Source organism: Molossus molossus, unplaced genomic scaffold, assembly GCF_014108415.1.
Source record: "Molossus molossus isolate mMolMol1 unplaced genomic scaffold, mMolMol1.p scaffold_m16_p_13, whole genome shotgun sequence".
NCBI classification, from domain to species: Eukaryota; Metazoa; Chordata; class Mammalia; order Chiroptera; family Molossidae; genus Molossus; species Molossus molossus.
The window spans coordinates 37,034,669-37,062,404 of NW_023425348.1; the positions used below are offsets into that span (position 1 = coordinate 37,034,669).

The window sequence follows — 27,736 nt, forward strand, 5'->3', positions numbered from 1 at the left end:
CAAGCTGGTGCCAGTTACTTAACCATAGGATTGGTGTGTCTTGGATCCTGCTTCAGGTTTTCCTAAATTCTTTCAAACGAGCAGCATCTGGTCTCAGCTAGCCCCATACTGCTCATTAAGTAATACACAGAAACAAACACAGGGAGGCAGCCAAAATGAGGAGACAAAGTAACAGGTCCCAGATGAAAGAACAGAACAAAACCCCAGGAGGAGAACTAAGCGAAATGGAGATAAGCAACCTAACAGATGCTAAGTTCAAAATACTGCTTATAAGGATGCTCAATGAACTCAGTGAGAACCTCAGTGAACTTAGTGAGGGCCTCAAGAGCATAAAAAAGGACCAGTCAGAAATGATGGATGCACAGTCAGAAATGAAGGAGGCATTAACTGAAATAAAGAATATTTTACACAGATTCAATAGTAGAGTACGTAAATCCAAGAAGCAAACCATCAATTTTGAATATAAGGAAGCAAAAAATGTCCAATCAGAACAGCAAAAAGAAAAAAGAATCCCAAAAAATGAGGATAGTGTAAGGAGCCTCTGGGACAACTTCAAGCATGCCAACAGTCACATCTTGGGGGTGCCAGAAGGAGAAGAGAGAGAACAAGAAATCGAAAACCTGTTTGAAACAATAATGGCAGAAAACTTCCCTAACTTGGTGAAGGAAACAGACATACAAGTCCAGGAAGCACAGAGAGTCCCAAACAAGATGAACCCCAAGAGGCCCACACCAAGATACATCATCTTCAAAATGCAAAAGGTTCAAGACAAAGAGAGAATCTTAAAAGCAGCAAGAGAAAGGCAGCTAGTTACCTACAAGGGAGTTCCCATTAGGCTGTCAGCTGATTTCTCAAAAGAAACTTTGCAGGCCAGAAGGGAGTGGCAAGAAATATTCAGAGTGATGAAAAAGTAAGAACCTACAACCAAGATTACTCTATCCTGCAAAGCTGTCATTTAGAATCGATGGCCATATAAAGAGTTTCCCAGACAAGAAAAAGTTAAAGGAGTTCATCACCACCAAACTGTTAGTGTATGAAATGATGAAGGGTCTTTTTGAAGAAAAAGATAAAATATATGAAGAAACAAAATGGCAATGAATACATATCTATCAACAATGGAATCTACAGACAAAATGAACAGGCAGAGCAGAAACATTCTCATAGATACAGAGAACATTTTGTTGGTTGCCGGATGGGAGGGGGGTTGGGGGAATGGGTGAAAAAGGTGAGGGGATTAAGAAGTACAAATTCATTGCTAGACTGACAAACCTCAAAGGGAAAGGGGTAGGGGCGTGGGAAGAAATAAACCAAAGAACTTATATGCATAACCAATGGACACAGACAATAGTGTGGGAAAAGGCGGGAGGGGGGTGGGAGTGGGGAGAAGAGGGTCAATGGGGGAAAATGAGGAACATCTGTAATACATTCAACAATAAAGATTAAAAAAAAAAATAAATCTAAAATGTACGACATTCTATAAAACAGTGGTCTAAATTTTTCATAAAGTTAATGTGGCAGAGGATAAGAATTCTAGAAAAAAAAAGACTGGAGACATAACCATATACCATGGACAAACCTCAACAAAATCCTGGATAAACATCAACTACAATTATAAGACAATTTAGAAACAAGTAGAAATATCTGAATACGAGCTGAATATTAGGTATGGAGAATTACTGTTATTATTCTTTGGTGTGATAATAATAGTGTAATAGTTATGTAGTTAAAGTCTTTATTTTAAGAAAATTTATGTTGAAGTATTTAGGGATGAAATGTCCTATATGCAGCTTAAATTCAAATGGTTCAGCAAAAATGAAGTAGAGTCCAGTCAGTGTGGCTCAGTGATTGAGCATTGACCCATGCACCAAGAGGTCACAGGTTTGATTTCAGGTCAGGACACATGCCCAGGTTGTGGGCCTGATCCCCAGTGGGGGGCATGCATGAGGCAGTCAATCGATGTTCTCTCTCATTGATGTTTCTCTCTCTCTCCCCCTTTCACTTCCTCTCTCTCTATAATCAATAAAAGAAAAAAAAAAGAAAAAAGGAAAAAAAAAAGCACACCGAAATAGATCTACAGATATATTGAAAGCAAATACACACATATGCATAAGGCAAAACGTTAAACATAACTGAATCTAAGTGGTATGTGTAGATGCTATACCAATGTACTGTTCTAGTCTTTCATCTCTTCTTTGTTTGTAAATTTTCAAAACACAAAGTTGGGGAGAGGGAGAGCAACAATAGAGTGAGAAGGTAAAGATGGGTAAAATTGATTAACAGCCAAATACTAGAAAGATCAGCACTAAACAGAAGGTGTGCAGCATTTTCTGAGATAGAGAAAAGAAGCTGAGGTGAGTAGAGACACAGACAAGTGAGTAGGTGTGGGCATGGGAAGCTAAGGAAATACCAGGTGATCTCCATCTTCTCCATGAAGGAGGAGGCAAGAAGAGTATTAGCGGGTTGGTGGCATGAAGAGAATGAAGATTTGGTCTAGCTGTTGAGGGGAGTGGCAAAGGGAGCTGAACAGAGACAGCAAAGGCTTCACAGCTAACGGGTTAGCGGATGCACTGCTAAGGACCTGTGTGTCTAGAAACTGCTCCTGAGTCCTATTCCTATCAGTACTTCAAGCTTATCTCCAATCACAGAACTTATCAGATACCAATTGTTTGTTTACTCTATTAGACCATGACTTTCTTGAGGGAAGGGGCTTGGCTTGTCTCTGGACCAGTGAGCCAAACTGGCCAGGGCCTTGGCTTTTATCTCTGTGTTCCCAGCACCTGAACGTAGTAAACATATAGTGAATATTTATTAAATAAAATAGTGACAGTTTCACTTTTAACCCTAGTCAGTTCTTACTGACCTTTCTTCTTATCCTCAGCTCAGATCCTGCGGGGTTAACTGCTTCTTCATCACAGTCCCATAGCAACATAAATGTCTGTAATACCCATTAAAAATCTCTTTCATTGCATTTGCTGCACTGTAGTGAAACTGCCTGTCTCGCCCTGGCCGGTTTGGCTCAGCGGTTAGAGCGTCGGCCTGCAGTCCTAAGAGACCCGGGTTCGGTTCCCGCTAAGGGCATGTACCTTGGTTGCAGTTTGTCCCCAGCCCTGGTCGGTTGTGCGGGTGGCAGCCACTTGATGTGTTCCTTTCACATCGATGTTCCTCTCTCTCCCTCCCACTCTACCTGAACAAAAAAGGGAAAAATGTCCTTGGGTGAGGATAAAAAAAAAAAAGAAAGAAACTGCCTGTCTTACCCAGTAGAATAAAATCTGTTGACATCAGTGATCCTGTAGCTTGTTATCACAAACTTGACACAGTAGTTTGGCCTAATACACAACAGGCATTTTCTGAGCTGAGCTGAAAAATTAATAAGAATTTTAAGTTCTGTTTTATGAAGGCTTTATTTCTGAATGTTCATGTGAGTTCAATAAATAATTTTAACAAGCAAAACCAACAATATTACTAAAGTACAATAAAAAATATCAAGTGCCAAATTATCTGAATCAGAGTGTTCAGGATAAAACAGAAAAACAATTGCTTTACAAACATTTTAACAGGCATAATAGCATCTCTTTTCTATTTGTGTCTCTTCAAGTGTTCAAAATGGTAAGAATGCTTTCCATGCCAGTGGAGGCAAGTTTCCAAACATACTTACTGTTAAAGGTTCAACCACTGGCTTCAGATGACATTTTATGAAAACAATTCAGGAGACCAAGCACTTTGAGTTTCAGGCACTGAAGGTGGCCAATTTTCTGAAAATGAAAGGCAACATCTGACTTCCGGACAAGAACCAACTGAGTCTTTGGAAATCCAGCCTGAGCGTGTACTGTTACAGTTAGGAGTTTTCTGGTTTGTAACCACCGCTGTAAGTGTATTCTGTAAATGTAACTCCTTCTTAATTAAAGGTTTATTGGTTCTTTGTTTGACATGTTTCAGTTTCTTTCTCCGTAACACATTTTGATTAGAATTACAGGCAGCAAGGCATTTTCTTAGACCCATGGCTTGGGATCCAAGCACATCTGAAAGAAATGCTTTTTTTGTGCTAGGAGGGACCCATTCATCAATGTCAGATTCAAGGCACTCAGCAACAGGATAGCTGTTGAAAACCTCTGGTTGTGTAATAGCAGGCATAACAGGGCTTTTCTGGCTGGGTGGTTTTATATTTTTTAGACACCTAGGAGTGGCTTGCTGTGCCTCATTTTCAGAGGAAATCCTTGCTTTTTTATAGTTAGTATCAAGAGCTGAATAAAAGGCAGGTAATTTCTTGAAAGCTCCTTTCATCCCATGAATTCTTGTTTGGTGGAATCCTGCAATAGGAGTTGACTGTGAACATGGAACAAAGTCTTGGCTGTCTTCAAAATCACTTTCTAAATCTGATGAAATATGTGGTGAAGAGCGTGTTTTTGGATACATGGAGGCAGACATGTTTTGCAAGAATACTTTTTGTGAAGATTGCCTGGAGTTTTCAGAAGGTGATCTCAATGAAAAATCAGATTCTATATGATGACTTTCTGCCAAAGGCTTTCCCCACTGTAACAAAATATCCTGTGATTTTTTGGTGGTTTCTGTCGCCATGTCCATTTCTTTAGGACTATCATCAAAGAGATCAGCAGAAGCATTGTAGCTACCTTCATGACCAGGAAAATTATTCTGTGTTAAATTGGTATGTCTATAAGGCATTTTTTCCAATGTATTTGTACTTCTATTTGGACTACTGCAAAGAGCTTCTAAGGAATAGTTAAGTTTCCTGCAAATTGTAAGACTGTCACCTTGGTTCTTTGGCCACCTACCATCTTGTTTATTTTCTAAGTTGCCAAGGCCAGAAACATCATTATACCTCCTGGAACACAAAGTTGTCAACTTTTCACTCATTTCCAAAAGCGATTTTTGTCCACATCCATTAAAACATTTGATATTAAGACAAGAATGGTCACTCTCTGAAGTATTGTGCATATGTAAAATCGCAGCCCTACGTGGTGGAATTCTGGTAGACCTCCTGAGAGTAGGGGTTGTTCCTAAACTTTTTGAAGATGGAAGCAGAGCTGATGAATAAGCATTTGATAGAAAACATTCAAACATATCTCTTTCATTTCTACTTATAGAGACAGCCTCTGCTGTGTTATCTGGTTTTGACTCTTTCTGAACACTAGGAGTTGGATTTGCTTCACGGTTGGAAAGGAAGCTACCTTTGCCAGAGTTTGCTTTGACTATTGCTTGTGATGATCTTAAAGCTATAAGTGGTGTATGCAAGGCTCCATTAGGTCTCTGGGGAGTCACAGATACACTGTTGTGGTCTGCATGTAATTTATCGATGCCATCACCTAGATGACGCTTCCTACTGCTGGCATCTGTCTGGGTTATAGCAATCTCACTTTCGATAACTGCCATAAATGCGTTTAAGCTTTCAGAGAGTGGCAGGTCATCCCAAATGTTGGGGTCATAATTCTGGGGACCACCAGCTATTTCTTCAGGTTGGAGTAATGTAGGTGGACAACACGTAGATCTTTCCTGAAGGCTCAGGGGATTATTGACATCATGATGCTGATGATATGTTAGCTCACACTGGGAATACCTCTTTTTAATTTCCACTGCACTGTGGAAGGATTTTGTATTACTTGGCTCACAGGGCTCTTCCATTTCCAAGGGGAATGAATTAGAATCAGTAACTCCAAGTTCATGATGGCTGCTGTGAACTATACTTGGCTGATTAGCTGGGAAGTCAAGTTCTTCACCCACCTTTTGTGCTGTGCTCTTTTTATCCATGTATGAAACAAGGCTCCATGAACACTGAACGGCATCATGGTAACCACTGGAACCAGTGGCCTCTGCCAAGGAAATGGACTTTCTGTTTGGGTGAAGAGTATCAACGGCCTTGCTTTGTTCTGAAGCTGAAAAATCATTATCATCTGTTAGTTGTGAAACAATGGAATTGAGTTCAAGTGATGGCTGCCAAAATATTAAAAAATTACCCCTGCCATGGGACTCAAAAAGACAGGAACTGCTGTCAATGCCACATATACTGCTGAGATCACCACCTGAGTGTTCTAAAGCCAGTAAGTGGCTATTAGGTGTCTGGGAGTTGCCATGATGTTTCCTAAAATCAGATGACCGCAGAAGCTGCCGGAAATAGTCAATGACAGTGAAGCCTGCAACATCCGGGTCTGGCAGGATAATCTGGCACGCTACTAGCTCTTTAATTTCTCTCCTGTGGCCAGGGCACTGTTCTAAGAAGTTATTGGAATCTGAACCTTGCCCGTGTTGGTTTTCAAAATTCTGTGAAAGAAGTCAATGAATTTAAATGAGAATAAAACATTCTTCCTTTGACTAGAATGTGAAACAGAGATTTTAAAATAAGTAGTATAAGTAAGAGAAGTAAACCTCGAAGTAAAGAGACTTGTATTCACATCCTGGTTCTAACATTTACTAATGTTGTGACTTTGAACAAGGTATTTAATCTTTCTGAGCCTCAGTTTTCTCACTGATAAAATAGAGATTAAAAAAATACAGGATTATTGTATTTACAGTAACACATGGAAAACTGCAATGCTTAGCAAATAGTAGTTGCTCAATAAATGAGAGCTATTATATTTGTCATTAGCTTCCATAAACTTTGAGTGCTTAAGGGAATGTTCTCAAATTTTTTTTTTTTTAAATAAATAACTAAGGTATTAACAAAGAAAAGCTCTGTAGCTCCTGACCTTCCCTTCCCTTTGGGTCTTTTTCACTGTTCAGTTAGAGATTGCTCTCTTCCTGTTTTTAAAACCCAATTCCAATGTGGATAAAATTTCCAATTGTTACCTTTAGCACAGGTAGCACAGAGAAAACGATTATGCCTTTAAAGTCAGTACATTCTTTTTAACATCTATTGTCACTTTTATAATTATTTAAGACCATCCTTCTTAATCTATTCTTAAAGTTATCAATATGCAGATAAGCAAATACTTAACACTTCTGAATTATGTAAAGTTAGATTTTTAAAGCTCTTGAAAGCATTTAAACTAGGCTCTTTTGACTTTTGAAAGAAGAAGTTGTCACACATGGTGTTTTAACAGATCACCTGTAGCCTATTTTTGTACAGTCTAAAGTTCTCTCACATTTATGACTCCTAAAAACTATTTAGAGAATTCAAATAATTTCATTACAGTGGAAATGTTAACAACCGATAGAAGAAAGCAAGCTAGTCTTAATTACCGTCACTCCAAAAATAAAGCGCTGTCCAACAAAACAAGTTTCAACCGCTTTAGTTAATAGGTTCTGAGTTGCATGACTATCTAGTGTTGCTGGAATTTCCTTAGGATCCTGCATGTACCTTGAATGGGGGGAAAAAAGTGTAAAGAGATAAACTTTGACATTTTAAGTTCCATAAAGTCAGAAGATACAATTAGTTTGAGAATGCAGCATGGACTTTCTGAGTTAGGCATTTTGTTCCCTCTTGTTTCCCATAGCTTAGATAAAAACAACTGATCAAGTGTGAATAAGGCAGATGCATAATCAGGCCCAGCAATTATTTTAAAAGTAGCAGTGGAAGTAGTGGTGGGATCTCTAGCCCTTCTCCTCAAAGCAGAGGGAAGTCTTTCCTCTTCCCTGGCAAACCTGGCTGTGATCCCTCTGCTATTCTTTCTTCAAATGAGTTTGCTCTCAACAAGGAGGAGATAGACATTTCTTCTGTTCAGGGATTAGGGGAGGAGGGTAGAAGACTGTTTATATATATCTCTCCCCTTGCATTCTCAGGACAACATCATAATAGGTCAAACTATGCAGGTGAAGTGTAATGCAAGTGAAAGAAATAACAAAATTTCAACTTCTGGTGTACAAATACTCGCACAAATGGCAGCTTCTGCCTCAAGGAACATTAGCCACTTGAGTATAAATCTCAATTTGAAACAATTTTACTTTCTTATTCTGTGTTCTCTAACTTTAGTATTAGAGTTTTAAAAATTAATATTCTAATTACAGTTTAGTTGGCCTGAATAAAAGGAGCCTGGTTTAATATGATCACAATACGTATCCAGGAAAGGAACATCTATTTCTTATTTTTTATTTTTTTTTTGGTACGTGCCCCTAGCAGGGACCAAACCCGGGACTCTCTGGTCCACAGGCTGGCTCTCCAACCACTGAGCCAAACCGGCCAGGGCGGAACATCTATTTCTTGATTATCTTTTAAAGAAACTGACGATCTGAGGTTGAGCGGTCTTTTTACTAAATGCTTGTTACTTTAAGAACACATATCTTCAAATCCTATTAATACACCAAAGGAGTAGCTAGGAAAAAAATGCTTTAGATAATCTTACCTGTGCAAATCAGTGGCTGTAAGACCAAAAAATGCATCTAAGCAGCTTCCAAAAACAGTAATGCCAAATAATTTGTTTGATTCTGCAACTTTTATGGAAAGTTTATATCTGTAACTGGCATTTTCAGATTCACCAGTAGAACCACATTTTGGACAATTAGACCTGGAAAAGTGGAAGAAAAAAAGTATAGAAGTGCTCACTAATTTTTTTCATAGAATGAGAAACAAATCTGGAAAAGTAAAAATTAAAAATAATATTTTGGCCCTGGCTGGTTTGGCTCAGCAGTTAGAGCGTCGTCGGCCTGCGGTCCCGAGAGACCTGGGTTCGGTTCCCGCTAAGGGCATGTACCTCGGTTGCAGTTTGTCCCCGGCCCTGGTTGGGTCGTGCGGGTGGCAGCCAACTCAATGTGTCCCTTTCACGTCGATGTTTCTCTCTCTCTCTCTCTCCCTCCCACGCTATCTGAACAAAATATGAAAAAATGTCCTCAGGTGGGGATAAAAAAAAAAATTCCTACACAACTTACATTCTTATTAAACTATTTCAGATCAATCTCTTTTGAATTTCTTTACTCATAACAGCTGCCTTCACTGATTTGAATGAGTAGCACTGAACTGACAGAAAAGTGAAGGGAAACTATGTGTGTGTGGGGGGGAGGGGTGTTCTTATGCTCTTACTGGGTAGCTAAATCATCACAAAGTGAGGCACATTAAAGACTGGGGTTGAAGGTGTGCAAACTAAATATAATGAAGTAAATACCACACCAACAGAAGACCTGAAAATTAATGTCTATTTTCTATTAAAACATAATAAATAATCTTGAAACAGTTAATTAAAATTTATATAGAGAATCCAGTTACATTTTTTCCACCATTATAAAAATAACTTTACTTTCTTTAATTCACTGAAATATGCTAAGAATTTATCAGATTACAAAAAGTATGTACAAAACATCTTATTTAACTTGTTTTTAAGGCAATGTGTAATTACGGCCAAGGTCTTTCTGGTCAAAAACTATGTATTGAGTGTTAACTTTATTGTCATGTTCTAAATATCTTGTCTTGGCAGAATTACTAAATCCCTTAAACCTTGATTTCCTCATCTGTAAAATTCAGAACTGAAAAAGGATAAAAGGAGACAAAGTATAAGAAAAAAAAGTAAAGATCTACTGCAGATCTTGCCAATTAATAATAGTCTGCTTCTTTCTTATATATTAAAAATTGTGATGATTATTGTCACTTTTACTGTTTCCCTCCTTTCTAGTTCTTTGCAATCAGGTCTTACAACTTACATTCTTAACTGACCAATTAAAACATCTTACAGTAATGGTTAATCTTAGGACTTTGTTTTTTTGTGTGTGTGTTGCTCAATGATTGTCAACCTTTTTCATCTCATGGCACACTTAAACCAATCACTAAAATCCTGCAGCATACCAAAAAAGATATATTTTGCCTATCTGACAAAAAAAAAAGGTATAATTTTGATTCATTCACACCAGATGGCTCTTGTGTTGGCTGTTGTCATTTTTTTATTTGACAATCTAAAGAAAAAGAAGTTAGTGCCCCTGACTAAATAGTCAGGTATGTTTTAGAAATTCTTATGGTATATCGGTTGAAAATCGATCTAGCTTAAAAAAGCATAGAGAAAATGAAGATAACTGTAAAATTTTGCCTGCTGCCAGAGAGCCACTAGGGGGAGCCGAAACTCCACAGCTACCAAGGTGACCACTTTCAACAGATTAATTTTTCATAAAGGTTATTGATTCATAATTAGATTTGTGCTACTTATTATTATTGTTATTATTATTATTATTATCTGCTACACTGAAGATGGGTTTGTGCCAACACATTCATGTAATCTTACCCAAATCTGGAGTTGTGTTGTAGTTTGGCCATAAATACAACCTCTTTAAAAGTTATATATTAATAATGCATTCAAGTCATGCAAAATTCTTAGCAAATCTTAGAATAGTTAATAGGCATCAGCATTTTGAAGTTTATAAATGTTTGCATTATACATTATTTCACTCTGACAGGTAAACAAGGCCATTTATTCCCATTTATATATGAGACAACTGGGGTGAATTTTTGCCCAAGGTGACAAAGTTTGGGTCATTTTTATGACCCAAATCCAAGGCTTTGGATTTCTAGCCTACAGTTTTTTCTTGCATGATGTCTTATGATAACTATAAGAACAATATGGTTAATAATGAACTATCTTGTAAACAGAGTATCAATGATAGCCTAACAAAAACTAGGTTTATTAGCATGAATGCATACAAACACTAAATTACATGTAGTTTTATACAATATATGTATAATGAAGACAATTATGAATATATATTTTTTAATCCTTTGGGAATAAGGCTGGATTGAAATAAATGAATGTTGGTATAGAGTTATGTGTATCAGAGCTTGAACTTTAATATGCACCTGGGGATCTTGTTAAACTGAAGATTCTGATTCAACAAGTCTGGGTCAATGCCCAAGATCCTGTATTTCTTTTGAAAAATTTTTTATTTTATTTTATTGATTTTTAGACAGAGAGGGAGAGGGAGAGAGAGAGAGAGAGAGAGAGAGAGAGAAACATCGATGAGAGAGAACATTGATTGGCTGCCTCCTGCCTGCCCTCCACTGGGGATTTGGCCCACAACCTGGGCATGTTCCCTGACCAGGAATCAAACCAGCGACCTCTTGGTACATGAGTCGATGCTCAACCACTGAGCCACACTGGCTGGGCCAACATCCTGTATTTCTAACAAGCTCCCAGGTGATACTGATTCAGCTGTTCCCCTAACCATGGTTTGGGAGGCAAGGGTAGAGACAACACATTCAAATTATAATCCCCAGATTTAACTTCTAGAACCAACCCCATTTCCCAAATGTCATTCATTATGGAATTGTAGTTTTCAAACTTTACATGCTTAAAAAATTATTCAGAAAACCAGAGATTTTGCTTATGTAATATCTACTTATATTTTAAACTGACTATGAGAAATTAAATGAAAGAAAAATTAAATAAATCTAAAAAGTATTTATTAATTACATTAAAAATAACAAACCCATTGCATGGTTAACCAAAAGAACATAGTTTTATAGAATATAAATATATGTTTCAAAAAAGAAATTAGTGAGAAGAGTGGCACTGTTATATTTTGCAAATCTCTTTAATGTTTGGTTTAATAAAGACTGTTGAATTCTTGTATCTCCTTTCCCACTCAATCTGATGTGATACCACGTCATGTTGTCTCTCGAAAACTAAAAACTCCATTATGTACTGTAAGCGAATGACAGTAAAAAGGGAAATAATGCCTTAGAATAATGAAAATAGTTTTGATCTCAAAAAGCCTCTGAAAAGACTTGTCTAAAATTATACCTGAAATTTGCTACTGTTTTTGGATACCAGTTAAAATAGTGTCTTATTTATTTTTCTAGTGTACTTATATATATCCCTGAAGTAGAAGTGGTGAGATTAGTGACTCTTAGTTGCCTTGGTCTTGAAATTCTTTGAAAATCCAATGAAAGCAATGTGCTCTCTCCCAGAAAAATGCACACATAACCACCACACATGATACTTTATGTGTGGTGGTTATGTGGGACTGAAGTATTCATGTATATCAATAGCCTAGTCACAGTTCCCAGGTTAAGAATACCTACAGTAAATGATTACACAATGTCCTTTCCAAATTTATAATCCCATATTAAATTGAATGTATACAATGTAATAAAAAAATATGTTTTTAAAAAATGGAAGCAACCCTAGTGCCCATCAATAGATGAATGGATGAAAAAACTGTGGTATATATATATGGTAGACAAAAGTAGGTTTACAGTTATAATACAAGTAGTACAATAATTAATAAATTATAGTACAAGAATAAACTGTTTGTGTACTTACAACCATAAACCTACTTTGCCCATGCTGTATAATGGACTACTACTTGGCCATAAAAAAAGAATGATGAAATCTTACCATTTGTGACAGCAAGGATAGACCTAGAGGCTATTATGCTAAGCGAAATAAATCAGGCAGAGAAAGACAAATACCATACTATTTCACTTACATGTGGAATCTAAAACAATATAAATGAACCAACAAAACAGAGTAAGACTTATAGATACAGATAACAGACTGATGGTAGCTAGAGGGGCTGTGTGGTTGGGAGACTGCCTGAAAAGGGATGAGATTAAGAAGCACAAATTGGTAGTTACAAAACAGTCACAGGGATATAAAGTACAGCATAAAGAATATAATCAATGATATTGTAATAACTCTGTATGGTGCCAGATGGGTACTGGAAATATCAAGGGGAAGTAAAGTTCATGATTATCTAACCACTATGCTGTACACTTGAAACTCTAAAACTAATATAAAATGTAAACTAATATAAAATGTAAACTGAATGTAAATGTGATTGAAAAAAACTTAAAAAAAAAATATCTTTAAGGCTTTACATACCACTTTCCCTCAAAAGGAGAAAACTATGATTGATGTGTGTGAAATTCAATCTGACTTGTTTAAGTAAATGATACAACCTTTTTGGGTGGTTGGGGTTGGTGGAAAGGATAGAAGAGAGGATAGGTGGATAGTCTGAGCCATGATTCACATTTTAAGACAGGAAAAGAAAGTTCTGCGTATCAGAGACAGATTTCTAGACTAAAGAAACTGTGGGTCCCATTAAATAACCTAGATGGGAAATTCACATCTGTTTGGGCTAGGTAGATAGCTTATCTGGATAAATAAGTCCCCTCCCTTGCTCATAATTTTTGGGAGAGTATACACAATACATATATATGAAAATAAAGTTAATTTGGTTCTTTATGTGAAGAGTATTAGATTCACATATATGTACAATAGGTATATACACACTTATGTATGTGAATATGATAATCTTATATGAACAATCAAAATCTTTCCATACATCTATTTTTTATATTTGTATATCTGTGTGTCTACATCTTTACTTACATCACAGAACCTTTTCAAATGAAATCTTGTAACCCTAATAGAAGGATGAGAATGGAGCTCTTGCTGGAACCTAAGTGGGGACCCAGAGCCCATCCACCTGTCAGCACTGTCCACTATTCCTGCTCAACTCCCATCTCCCTCTAGACGCACAGAGCCCTAAGGCTCTGCAGAATGTAATTTGCAAACCACCACTGCTCTAAATCTTGGACGTTAAAATAAAAAGAAAAAAGTTAACCCCATAAAATACTAAATACCTATTATGGTTGCTATCACTAAGAATTTGGAGTTTAAAGAAAATCTTTAGGCAGTAACCTTTTTGCTCTTTGGTGTCTCTAAATAAAATCTTTTGCAAGGGCTGAGTATGGAATCCCTCTGTCATAAACTTGCTGTGTTGTATCAGTGGGAAAATGGAAGTGGGGAGTTTCTGTTTCCTGAATTGGCTTGCAACTGACTTGTATTTCCTCTCTCGTGTTTATAGGCTTTACTTTTACCTTTTGGAGACGAAGATTATCCGAGAGAAGCACTTTTGACATGAAGGATATATAAAACTTGAATTTTGGAGAGCAAGAACAGAGGCAAGAAGGAATTTTCTTCTTCTATTCATGTGCTCACACTGTGGCCTGCAAAACAAAACAGTCACTGGGGTAGGTAACAGAAATCTTTCATTGTAGGTGCATAATTTCTGAGGAAAACCTCTTAACCTCCACTGCAAAGCCAACAGATGTCTCTTCTAGTAAATGTCAATGTACTGGAAAAATAATTTTCTTTTCATGCTCAATTGAAAGTATTAATAGAAAGGAAGTAAGATTTAAAAAGAATAGTTCAAACAAACATTTTGTTTGTGAAGAAATATTCCATTCTCAACAATTCAGAAAAAGAGTCATTTAGTTTTTCACATCTTTATAAGAAAAGCTACACAGAACTTGTTTCTACCATTAATAAAAGGAACTTAGATGAACTTACATGACTCTTATAAAGAACCTAAATTGGTGAAAAATGGTCCTTTTTAAGCTAAAAAAATAACTCTACTGTGTGTACACATTTTTACATAGCTTAAAGAAAAAAAGACAATTCCTGTTTTGCAAACCGAAAAACCAAATGATACATGGTGAAAGGAGAGTTCCAAATGGTTTAAGATCAGTACATAAAACATCACAGAATTAGAACAATAAAGCAACAATGTTCTACTTTTTTTAAAAATCCTCATCCAAGGATATACTTTTTTTCCATTGAATTTTAGAGAGTAAAAGGGAGGGAGGGGGAGAGAGAGGGGGAGAGAGACAGACAGAGAAAAACATCAATGTGAAAGAGACACATCGATGAAATATGTGTTGATTTGATGCCAACTCCTCAAAGAATTCTTAAGGTATGCTTAGGGGTTCCAATTTTCCCCCTTTGCTGCTTAAATTAGATATTTGGAATGCTTTGTTCATCTATCATAATAACTTTGTTATATTTATTAGATATTTGATCTAGTTCTATCTGGATATTTTAAGTCAGATACCCATTTAAAAATTTTTTCCCTCAACTTCTATTATTCACTTTTTTTTTTTTTTTTTGGTGGTGGTGGTGGGGGGGCAGAGTTTGTAGAGACTTCCTCTCACATAATTAAAACATGATCAGGTAGGAAAAGAGAAATTGAACCCTTACTACCATAATTTGGATTAAAGTTCATAATATTCTTAGTTTCTTTTCAACAAACAAAATATGCCATTGGTTCCAAAAAAAAACTTAGATCTTTTAAATTCAATGTTATGCCATGAAAAGTATAAAAATACAATGTAAGATAATTTCTTGAATCCAATGTTTTTAGTAGATTGATTCTTTTTTAACAGTAGTCTTTGTATTTCTGTAAAATTGAGAGGGAAATTAATATCAGTGTATGTGCACTCTGCCTGCATCTAATCAGTGACATTTCTGACAGGAGGCTGTGGTCTGTACTGCTGTTAGAGCAAGTAATTTTTCTGTACTAAGTATATTTTCTTAATGTCTTTGAAATGGTTAAACTTACAAAGTATGAACTTCAATGAACTCTGGGAAGTAAAGACAAAGCAGTCCTGAGAAACCAGTAACATTTAATAAGTTCATATGGCCTCAGAAGGTCTGAAGTCAACTGGGTCAGTCTGGTCAGAATGGCTCAAATTTAGATTTAAAAATCTCATACAATTAATTCAACTGAGTTGATGGTTCATTTTATATGAGAATATGGACTATATCTAATTCTAGGAGCACAATGAAGACACAGTGACTAAAATAATAAAGACTGTGTCTAAAGCATGACTTGCTTTTTAATGGTAAGATTAGAAAAATATAAACAAACAACAAAAAAAGCTTGTTTTAGAAAGACCAACCATGGCTTCTGACTAAAAGTTCAAAGTTCCAATTTTACATTCATGACATTAATAACTAGTTATTAAAACTTAAGTGACGTGACATCCTACAAATGGTAACTACAAAGGAAAGTTGTTGCAGAGTGTTGATTTTCCCAAGAGAAATGGACAAATGATATATATATATTTTTTTATCCTCACCCGAGGATATTTTCCCATTTTTTTGTTCAGGTAGAGTGGGAGGGAGAGATAGGAACAGAGAGAGAGAGAGAGAAACATCTATGTGAAAGGAACACATCGAGTGGCTGCCACCCGCATGACCGACCAGGGCCGGGGACAAACTGCAACCGAGGTACGCGCCTTTAGCGGGAACCGAACCCGGGTCTCTCAGGACCGCAGGTCGACGCTCTAACCGCTGAGCCAAACTGGCCAGGGCGACAAATGATACTTTTATTTGTTGAAGTCAATGGCAAATTTGTGTGCCTAGTTTGTGGCAATGTGTTAGCAGTAATCATTGTATCTCCCCCCGCAAATCAGAAGATAAAAATTTAAAAACGTATCCTTGGGTGAGGATTTAAAAATAAAAAACAAAATTAGAGCATATGTTACTACCAGATCTTTACTATAGAGAATGCTAAACAAAATTATAGCAGACTGAAAGGTTAGTATGTATATTGTAATCCCCAAAGGAACCAAAAAAATATATACACACACACACTTATCAAAAAAGCCAATAAAATTAAGAAGGAATATTAGAAATATTCCCCAAAATAAAGGAGAGAAAATAGAAATAGAAAAAAAAAAAAAAAACCCAGAGGAGATAAAGTAAGAAAACAGCAGTACTCAATTCAAGTATATCAATGAACCATGATTGGTTTCAGTACTCAAATTAAAAGAGATTGGCAAATGGGTAAAGGCAACACTGAACCATATGCTGCTATAGGAACCACACTTAAAATATCAAGAATTGGTTTAAAGTAAGTGGATGGAATAAACATGAAATGCCAATAGGAAGCATAAGAAGACTGGAGTGGCTACAACAATGTCAGATAAAATAGGTCTTAATAAAGGAGTATTAGCACAGATTACATTTTATAACAATAAGAGCATTATTCAGGAAGAGATTACTATTATCAATGTCTATGTGCTTAATTACAGAGCCTCAATATGTATAAATCAAAAATTGAGAGAATTAAAGATACTTTTTTGATAATAGATTTTAACAACTCTCTTTGAGCAATTGGTCAAACAGCTAGACAAAAAGTCAATAGGACACAGAAGATCTCAATAGCAGTATAAACCACTTTAATTATGTTTATAGAGCACTCCATCTAGTAACTGAAGAATACAGTCTTCTCAAGTACACATGACAGATTCACTGAGATAAACCATAGTCTGGAGTATTAACAAGGCCATTAATTTTTAAAAATGTGACTTATACAGAGTATATTCTCTCATATTAATAAAATTACTGTAAATTAGAACTATATAACAATAAATATTGAGTTAAACCCTATTTATCTGGTAATAAAACTATACCTTTTAAAATAACTCATGGGTCAAAGACCAAATACAAGAAAATTTACAAAATATTTTGAACTGATATGAAAATTAAAACACAACATATCAATATTTATAGGATACAGTTAAAGGATTGGTAAATGGAAAATTTTACATGCATAAACTAGGAAAGAAGATCTACAATTCCATCTGAAGAAACTGGAAAAGCAAGAACAAAAGTGGAAAACAGTTACTAATAAAGATAAGAGCCTGGCCAGTGTGACTCAGTGACTGAGCATTGACCCATGCACCAAAAAGCTGCTGGTTCGATTCCCAGTCAGGGCACATACCCAGGTTGTGGGCCAAATCCCCAATGGGGGACACGCAGGAGGCGGCCAATCGATGTTTTCTCTCATTGATGTTTCTATCTCTCTCTCCCTCTCCCTTCCTCTCTCTCTGAAATCAATACAGAAAAAAAAGATAAGATCAGCCTGGCCGCTGTGGCTCAGTGGACTGAACATCATCCCATGGACAAGAGGTTGTGGTTTGATTCCTGGTCAGGGCACATGCCTGGGTTGTGGGCTTGATCCCTAATAGGGGGCATGCAGGAGGCAGCCGATCAATGCTTCTCTTTCACATCGATGCCCCCACCCCAAATCAAAAAATGTTTCTTTGGGTGAGGATTAAAAATAATAATAATGATAACAATAATAATAAATAAATACACCCTAGATTCTCAGAGCCGAAATATGACTTTTGTTTCTCAGCCCCCACACCCATGAAAATGTGTGGGTATTTGCTTTACTTTCCATAACCAAAGGGTCCTTATGATGAACTTCTCAAATCAGTTAACATTCTGGTCAAAGGTAGCTTGATCATGCCACAATCTGTAATAGAAACAGCAAGCAGTTTTTTTTTATTTATTTTTGGATGTTGGTGTTCACCCTTTATTGGGAATACAGGGCAACACTATAGTTTTGGATAATTAAATCAACAAATGTGGTGATAGAGTATTGACAAGAATGACCTGAATTATGACAGTAAGTGGTTTTCCAGTTCAGGGGGTAGGAAAGAGAACAGGTACAAGATCTTCAAAGAAGAGAACCACATTGCTCAGCCACCTAAGGGTTTTAGCTTCAATTCATTAATGGCTGGAGAATAGAGCCAGTCTGGTCAACATCTTCATCACAGCAAGTCAGAATCTGCACAATTTTTCAAAACAACTGTAGATATGAGAGAACTCCAGACTCATAAACTGATCTTGATGATGAAACATGAAGGTATGTGACTCATGACTAAACATATAGATAAATGAAACTTAGTTGAGAACACAGAAATAAACCAATGAATCAATCATTTGATGTTTGACAAGGGCTGACAACAATAAATAAAATAAAGAAGGGTCTTTTCAACAAACGGTGCTAATCGACTGACTACCCACCTGCAATTCAAATTAGACCTTTGCCTCACATCACATTCAATAATTAACTCAAATAAACAAAAGGCTTATATTTAGAAGATAAAGGCATAAACTCTCAAAGAAAACAGGGATAACCTTCATGACCTAGGATTTACCAATGGTTTCTTCACATCACCAAGCATAAGCCATGAAAAATAAATAAATAATAAATAAATGTAATTTTTTTTTCAAGATTAACAACTTTTATGTATCAAAAGAAGTTAAACAGAGAGGAAAAATAGAGCCCACAGAATGGAAGAAAATAATTACACATTAGATCTCCGATAAGACTGTTATCCAGAACATACAAAGAACTTTTACAACTCACCAACAAAAAGACAAACAACTAAATTTTAAAAAATGAACTTGAATAGTCCCTTCTCCAGAGAAGACATACAAATGGTAAACAAGCACAAGAAAAGATGTTCGACACCAGTCATGATGTAAGTGCAAATTAAAATCATGATGTGATACCCTCTTCACAGACTATAATGGCTACAATCAAGAAAACTAAAATGAACAAATGTTGTCTTGGCCGGTGTGGCTCAGTTAGTTGGGCATAGTCTCATGCACAAAGAAGTTGCTGGTTTGGTTCCTCATCAGGGCACATTTCTGAGTTTCAGGCTCCATCCCCAGTAGGGGGCAGGCAGGAGGCATCTAATTGATATTTCTCTCCCCCTCCCTTCCTCTCTCTCTCTCTCTCTCTCTCTCTCTCTCTCTCTCTCTCTCAAATCAATAAAAACATATTAACAAATATTTTTTTCTTTACTGATTTTAGAGAGGGAGAAACAGAAACATTGATGAGAGAAAACATGGATTGGCTGCCTCCTGCATGCCCCCCACTGGGGATTGGGACCACAACCTGGGCATGTGCCCTTACCGGGAATCGAACCAGCGACCTCTTGGTGTATGGGTAGACGTTCAACCACTGAGCTACACCAGCCGGGCAATAAAAACATATTTAAAACAATAAAAATAAAAATAGCAAATGTTGACAATGATACAGAGAAATTAGAACCCTTAAGCATCTTGTGTGAATGTAAAATGGTATAGCCTGTGTGTACAGTAGTTTGGCATTTCCTTAAAAAATTACCACAGAGTTCAACGACTCCATTTCTAAGCATGTATATACCTGGAAATATTGAAAAGTGGTGTTAAACTAAACTTATCCACGAATATTCATAGCAGAACTGTTCACAATAACCAAAAGGAAGAAAGTATTCAAGTGTCCATCAACACATGAATGAATAAATACATGTGATCAATCCATAAAATGAATGATCTTTCTCTCTCTCTTTCTTTTCTTTCTTTCATTTTTAACTAATTAATTAATTTTTGTTACAGATGTTTCTTTTCCCCCCACTGATTCCCCTCTCCCTCTCCCTCTCCACCCTGTCCCCAGCTTGGTGGTCCATGTCCATGTTCATGCATACATGCATATAAGTTCTGTGGTTTATCTCTCTCCCCACCCCCCATTCTGGGGATTGTCAGTCTGTACCCCACTTCCACGTCTTGGGACTACCCTGTTCCTCAGACTGTTATGTTCATTATATTCCACAAATAAGTGAGATCATATGATACTTGTCTTTCTCTGTTTGGCTTGTTTCACTTAGGATGATACTTTCCAAGTCCCTCCATGACATCTCAAAGGATAGATCTTTCTTATAGCTGCATAGTACTCCATTGTGTATATGTACCACCACTTTTTTATCCATTTGTCTACTGATCGACATTTGAGCTACTTCCAGATCTTAGCTATTGTAAATAGTGCTGCTATGAACATGGGGGTACATATATTCTTTCTGATTGGTGTTTCAGGCTTCTTAGGGTATATTCCTAGAAGTGGGATCACTGGGTCAAATGGCAGTTCAATTTTTAATTTTTTGAGGTAACGCTATATTGTTTTCCATAGTGGCTGCACCAGTCTGCATTCCCACCAGCAGCGTACTAGAGTCCCCTTTTCTCCACACCCTCGCCAACACTTGTTGTTTGATGATTTGTTGATGGCGGCCATTCTGACAGGTGTGAGGTGATACCCCATTGTTGTTTTAATTTGCATCTCTCTGATGATTAGTGATGTTGAGCATTTCTTCATATGTCTCTTAGCCATCTGTATGTCCTGTTTGGAGAGGTGTCTATTTAGTTCCTCTGCCCATTTTTTAATTGGGTTCTTTTGATTATTCTTCCATATAAAAAAATAAAGCAAAATGGTGCAGCTGCTGTGGAAAACAGTATGGAGAGTCCTCAAAAACTGAAACAGATATGATGTATAATCCAGCAATTCTACTTCAGGGTACATACCCAAAACATTTCAAATAGTACCCGAACAGTTATGTGTACACTAATATCCACAGCAACATGATTCACAATAACCAAAAGAAAACCAAGTGCCCAATGATGAATGGATAAACAAAATGTTAATATATATATTATACAGTTAAATAATATCCAGCCTTAAACACTGAGGAAATTCTGACAGAATTTCAAACACTGGCTAAAGCTGGAATAGAGAACTTGCACCCAGGTTTCTCCACCACCCTCAGCCAAGGACCAGCCCTGACCTTGCACACTGCTGTGAAGCCACATGTAAAACAACACTAAAATTAACTGAAAACCTGACAATTTTCCACACCAAGCCCTTTCTTCGCTGGGTCCTCTGAAGACCAAACCTCCCTGAACAGTCCTTGCACAAGGGAAGTATCTCCTCATCTTTTCCTCCCATGGTGGCGCCTCCTGGGACAGCTTCCGAAGAGTGAGTTCTCTCAGAACAGAAGCAACCAAATGTCCACAGGTGGCAGCAGGACGCTCACGTGTTCCTCTTGTTTCATACTCAGGTAAACTGGGACCGGAAGTAGCACACTCCCAGATCTGGTCCAGAGGCAGTGCTCACAAAAAGTGGTCCCACAGGAAGTGCTCTATTTGGGCCAGGGGGGTGTATTCCTGGGAAACCAGCCTGGAAGCTGTGCTCATAAGAAGTGGCTGCACTGGAAGTTCTCACTTATATTTGGGCCAAAGCCCTGCCCGGTTTGGCTCAGCAGAAGAGCGCTATCCTGCGGTCTAGAGAGTCCTGGGTTTGGTTCCCACTAAGGGCATTTTTGCAGTTTGCAGTTTGTCCCTGGCCCTGGTTGGGTCGTGCAGGTGGCAACCACTCGATATGACCCTTTCACGTTGATGCTTCTATTTCTCTCTCCCTCCCGACTCTATCTGAACAAAAAATGGAAAAATGTCCTCGGGTGAGGATAAAAATAAATAAATTTGGGCCAAAGAACATGTCCCTAGGGAGCTGGTCCACAGGATGTGCTCACCACAGGTGGTCCCTCCAGAAGTGCTCACTTAAACTGTGCCCAGAAGACATGTCCCAGGGGAAAATGGTCAAGAAAAATGCTCATCATGTGAAAACAGAGTGGAGAAAGTGCTCACAGAACTCCAGCCAGCTAAGTGCACTGCTTACCCTAGACATCCCCTCTGATCCTCAAACACAGGCCAGAGACAGGATGGAGAAATTGCCTCCAAATCACACACTGCTCCTTACTCCAGGCACTCCCACTCCCCCTCACAGGCTGGCTGGAACTGGATGGAGCAATTGCATTTAGGTCTCTCTTTGCCCTTTTCCCCAAGCAGCCTGGCTCCACTGTCTATCACAGGCTAGGCTAAATCTGAGATGAAGAATTTGACTCCAGGTCTCTTCTCAACCTTGACCCCAGGCACCCCTCTGCCCATCACATGATGGGCTGGAGTCAGGATGAAGTATTTGCCTCCAGGTTGTGCCCCTTTCACCAGGCAACCCCTTTGGCCTCCACAATCTGGCTAGAGCTGAGATGCAGAATTCAGGTCAAGGACTCTCCAGGCCCATTCATCCCAAGACACCCTCTGCCCTTCACACCATGGCTGGAGCCAGGAGAGAAAATTTGCCTCCAGGTTTCTCCTTGCCTGTTTATCTGTGGACCCAGGACATACAGCCACACCCAAAGAGACTCCAGACACCAGACCACAGACTGTGGAGACAGAACCCAGATCTGTAACCAAGATCCCATAGCCAGGCTCTGGAGCTAGAGCCAGACAATGAACCCCAGTTGCCAGATGCAGAAGCTGAAACAGATCTTCACAATGTAAACAGACCCATGACTCAAACAAACAAACAAACAAACAAACAAACAAAAAACACCTCATGACTCTCGAAGTCCAAGAAATGTAAGAGAAGAAAAGAACTTGCAGCTCTTCTAAATTCTACCAAAAGAACTTGCAGCACTTCTAAATTCACACTAGACCAGGAAGGCTGACAGAGTGAACAAAAATGTTTACCTTTGCTGACAGATGTTCATGATCTCTCAGCTGCAGCAGTTTCCAGAAATTAGCAGTGTTCCTGCCATTAATTTCACATGGCCAGTTCATCAGTGCTGTGGGGAGTAATAACATTAATTATTTTCCTCACATCTTGTAAGTTCTAACAGTTGGGCTAATAATCAAATGAACACAATCAGATTAACAGAAGAAATTCAACGAAGGGGAATTTGCATACAAATGCATAGCAAAGACAATGAGGTAATATTGGGTATATAGGGCATCTTGGAAAATGGGGGAACAGGGTCTTAGACTTTAGGTGAAATGAGTACTATGCAGGTAATGTTTAAAAAGTGCAGCATAGCCCTGGCCAGTTTGGCTCAGCGGTTAGAGCGTCGACCTGAAGTTCGGAGAGACCCCGCTAAGGGCGCGTACCTCGGTTGCGGTTTGTTCCCGGCCCTGGTTGGGTTGTGCGGGTGGTAGCCACTCGATGTGTCCCTTTCATGTCCATGTTTCTCCCTCTCTCTCCCTCCCACTCTATCTGAACAAAAAATGGAAAAATGTCCTCAGGTGAGGATAAAAAAAAAAGTGCATCATAGCCTGGCTGGTGTCGCTCAGTGGACTGAGGTTATCCCATGAACTGAGAGGTCCTGGTTAGATTCCTGGAAAGGCTCATGCCCAGGTTGTGGGCTCCATCCCCGATGGGGGGCATGCAGGAGGCAGCCAATCAATGTGTCTCACAATGATGTTTCTATCTCTCTCCCTTTCCCTCTCTCTCTAAAGAAATCAATAAAATCATATTTTAAAAAAAGTGCAGCATAGCCCAGCCAGTGTAGATCAGTGGATTGAGCGTCGTCCCATGGACTGAAAGGTCCTGGTTCAATTTCAAGTCAGGGCACACGCCTGGGTTGTGGGCTTGATCCCCAGTGGGGGGCATGCAGGAGAAAACAGATCGATGTTTCTCTCTCATACTGATCTTTCTCTCTCTCTCTCTTAAAAAAAAAAGTGCAGCATACACAGCAGGTTACTTTTTCTTAGGTGATCTTTAAAACAATAGCATATGGAGTGGGGAGCAAGATAAGGAGGTCAGCAAACTCTTGCTTGGGAGTCTGAATTTCTAAAGCTAAGGTGATTATGATCAAGTTCTCTTCCTAAACCAGGGTTTCCCAACTAAATGTCTCAGGAAGAAATGAAATGAGAATCATAGGTTCTTTCTCACCTTTCGTTTCTTAAAAATCAACTTAAAATCAACATGCCAAGCACAAAACTTTGACCCTCTTTATTCCCACCTTTGAAACTAAATAAAAGTTTTATATCCACAAGCTAAATTAGTAGTTCGTTCCATATTTCACTGATAAAATCAGTCCTGAGAATAAGTTAGTTTAGTTAAATTGTTAAATCTTTATTTCAGGAAATAGTGATATTGATGTATTCCCAAAATTTACCTCCTATGAAATGTCTGATCACTTGCTTATGTGGGGAAAGAACAACCTTCCCTCTAACCTCAAGGTTCTATTTCCTGGTTTAATAACCAAACAGATATGAAACAGATCAGCAACAGAAAATAACCAAATAAAACACACATATGTATGGGAACACATACATGAGAGAATCAGAGACCCCCACATGCAGGAGAGGATCAGAGACAGAAAGGAAACATGAGCACATAAGACATTCTGAGCTAGGGATGAGGTAAGGTGCTTTCAAAGTGTCCTTGCAAAATGGTAAGAGCAGATGCCTAGTAAATAGGTGCTAGTCCCAAGAAGTACACCAGATGGCAGCAGGGAAGAGTATTTCCTGGCGGTGTGCATCTGTGTGCAGGTCTTCCACTCTGAGAGTACAAATGGTCCTGTCACATCAGCTCTGGGTTCTCTGAGTGTTGGGAAGGGTCCAAACTGAGAGAGTAGGGAGTCTGTCATATCAGCTCTGAGTCCTGTGAGTGTGGGGTGAGTTCCCTCATGAAAGAGTTGGGGATCACACATCAGCTCTGGGTTTATTTAGTGTGGAATGTGGGACCACCTGAGAAAGTATAGGGTCTTTTGACATCATCTCTGGATCCTGTGAGTGTGGGGAGTGCTCCCTCCCTGAGAGAATAGGGGGCCCTGTAACATCAGCTCTTTGTCCTTTGAGTGTAGAATTAGGTTCCTACCTGAGAAAGTTGGAAGTCATATCAAATCAGCTCTGGGTCCTGTGACGGTGGGGTGGGGTCACACCTGAGAGAGTAAGGGGTCTGATAGCTTTACAAATAATAATTTACAACTATTTTCAAAGGGATCAGAAGGAAGCAATCACATAAAATAGAATAAACACCTAGCTATAGAATAAAAACAGGAATTAAGGTGTTACCTTATGGTCTTCTTCAAGGGCACATACTTTGTCTAATTTTTCTAAAGGCAGTCATAACAAGCCCCTGAGAAATGATTTACTAACCTTATATGAAAATTCTAGAGAGGGGAGAGAGAGGTAGGCAGGAGACAGAAAATTAAATAAACAAAAAACAAAGAAACAAAACCTCTTTTTTTTTTTTTATCCTTACCCGAGGATATTTTTTGCATTTATCTTCAGATACAGCGAGAGGGAGAGGGGTGAGGCGAGAAACATCCATGTGAGAGAAACACATCGACTGGCCGCCACCCACGCAATCCCAACTGGGGGCTGGGGACAAACTGCAACCGAGGTAAGTGCCCTTAGCGGGAACCAAACCCGGGACTCTCCAGTCCGAGGGCTGACGCTCTAACCACTGAGCACCAGCCAGGGCGAAACAAAACCTCTTTTAACTGGAGAAATATTGGTGAAAAATAGTTTTGAAACATTACCCAGGAAAATCTCAGTGAGTACAACACAGTTTGCCCACTGCATTTATGATAGGCAAAGTACTATTCTAGAGATGGGGAAAGGGACAGGGTTACAGACAGAAAAAAACAGGCCATTGTATTCAAGGAATGTATAATCCATTGGCTAAGGCAATGTATAATTGCCAATGAAGTGACACAAAGGTGCACACAATATTTGCAAGCTCCAGACTTCCGTATCTCAACTACTTACTTAAGGGCCAACTGTATTTGGATGTCTCATAGATATCTCAAGGTTTAATAGATAAAAAAACCTGAATTCTTAGTTTCCTCTCAAACATCTACTAATAATTTTCTCCATTTCAGTAAATGGCACCATTCTCCATCAATAACAGACCAGATAGCTAGGAATCATTCTTCATTCCTGTTTTCCTCAAGTCCCACATTACCCCCCGTAGGTCTATTTCTTGAGCCTATTTCTATATCTAAAAATTATCAATCCCTCTTCCCCCATATTCCACCACCACCTTAATGCAAACGACTATTATCTCCTGCTTATGTTGCTGCATTAGCCCCCTAAGTAAGTGGTCTGGTCCCTGCTGATCCCTGTAGACCCATCTCATACAACTGTTCTTTCTGAATATGTTCCAGAAACACTGGTCTATTCTTTGGTCATTGAACATGAAGAAGCCAAATTCTTTCCTGCCTCAGGGCCTTTGCACAACCCATTCAGGCTGGAATGTTCTTCCTTTCCTCTGTTGAATGGCTGGATCATTCTCATCTCTTAGGCCTCAATTTAAGGGCCAACTTCTCAGAGAGACCATCTTAGGTCAACTTAATTCAAATAGGTTCCTTTGTTATTCCTCTTACATTCATCCATAAAAGGTTGAAATTCCATTAGGACAAGAATCTACCTTGTTAACCATTGTAATCCCAGTACCTAGAAGTTCTTGGCACAGACGAGGGAAGGACTTAAAAAAGTATCTGCAAAATGAATAACTGAACGTGAAGGAGGATGGTGCATCTGAGGAACTCATACAGACATTCTGTATGGCTGGTACCTAGGGACGGAGTGGTGAAAAACAAAGCTGGAGAGGTAAGCAAAGGCCAGGCAAGAAGGGCCCTGTAACCTATGTTAAGGAGTTCAGACTTACATCTGAGGGAAAATACTAGGAGCGATAGAAAGGTTTTACATCGGGAGTGCCCTGATTAGATTTGAGCTTTATCAGTCTGGCAATGTGGTTAACTGGCTTGGAAGGAGAACCAGCTGGGAGGCTATTGTCATAGTGAATGGCTAGAGGTGAGCGATAAGGAAGGAATCTACAAAACTTTCCAGTTTCTGGTTTGAGCACACCGCTCAGTTAATCACTTTTCCCTCTGGGCCATCAAAGCAGTTTGGAAAAGATCCCTTCTCAGCAGATATTATTTCGGTATAGCAGCCAGCTGAATATGTATCTCCGAGCACCTCAAAAACTGGAGTAGTACCTTTTCCCTTCTGTATTTCCAGTTCCAGACGCTCATCCGTGTCTAGCTCGATAACACAGCAAACGCTCAATAAACGCCGGCGATTGCAAGAGCACTGTCTAAAACTAAAATGACCTTTGATAGAACAGGCTAACTCCTGAAAAAATAACAAAGCACGTCTGAGCCTCATCCATAATAACGTTAAGGGCTTCGTTAGGAGTTTCCGGCCCTCGCCCTCCCGGAGAACCTCTTCCCCAGGCTACTCACCCGAGGCAGAGGACCGGGACCTGCCCGGGCAACACTCTAAAGCAGGCAAGCAGGACGCAGCCATAAGCCCAGCGCCCTCCGATCGAATCTTCCGCGTCCCTCTCCGCCGGAAGTGACGCGCCGGCCGTGGTTACTCAGAGCCAATCAGAAGAAGGCGCCGCCGAGGGCGGAGATTAAGCAGGATATGCTGTGAACGTTTGGGAACGACCATTTTCGTCAAACTGGGTGGAAATGCAGGTTTGATGAGTGTTTCCCCGACCAGTTGAGCAGTGGTACTGTCTGCAAAGTTTGTGGGCAGACAAAGCCAGCTGGACCTAGGGATTCGGGAAGGGGTGGGAGCGCCCCTCCGACCGGGCTTCAGCTTGGCGACTGGAGGGCGGGTGAAAG

General features: G+C 38.8%; 1 protein-coding gene across 2 annotated transcripts; it reads right to left on the bottom strand.

Moving 5' to 3' along the window:
- Positions 1-3,670: 3,670 nt before the first annotated feature.
- On the bottom strand, positions 3,671-27,459 carry DDIAS (DNA damage induced apoptosis suppressor). 2 transcript variants are annotated; one of them, XM_036258500.1, is made up of 7 exons: positions 27,350-27,418; positions 24,976-25,039; positions 22,848-22,942; positions 13,748-13,876; positions 8,292-8,453; positions 7,192-7,309; positions 3,671-6,273 (listed from the first exon to the last, which is right to left on the bottom strand). In XM_036258500.1, exons 3-7 carry the CDS (start codon positions 22,865-22,867, stop codon positions 3,691-3,693), a joined length of 3,012 nt encoding a protein of 1,003 aa, XP_036114393.1. In that variant the 5' UTR covers positions 22,868-22,942; positions 24,976-25,039; positions 27,350-27,418; the 3' UTR covers positions 3,671-3,690. The 2 variants fall into 2 exon arrangements, with proteins under 2 accessions (XP_036114393.1, XP_036114394.1); XM_036258501.1 differs by lacking the exon at positions 24,976-25,039 and having other exon boundaries at positions 27,350-27,459.
- Between the last annotated feature and the right edge of the window lie 277 nt (positions 27,460-27,736).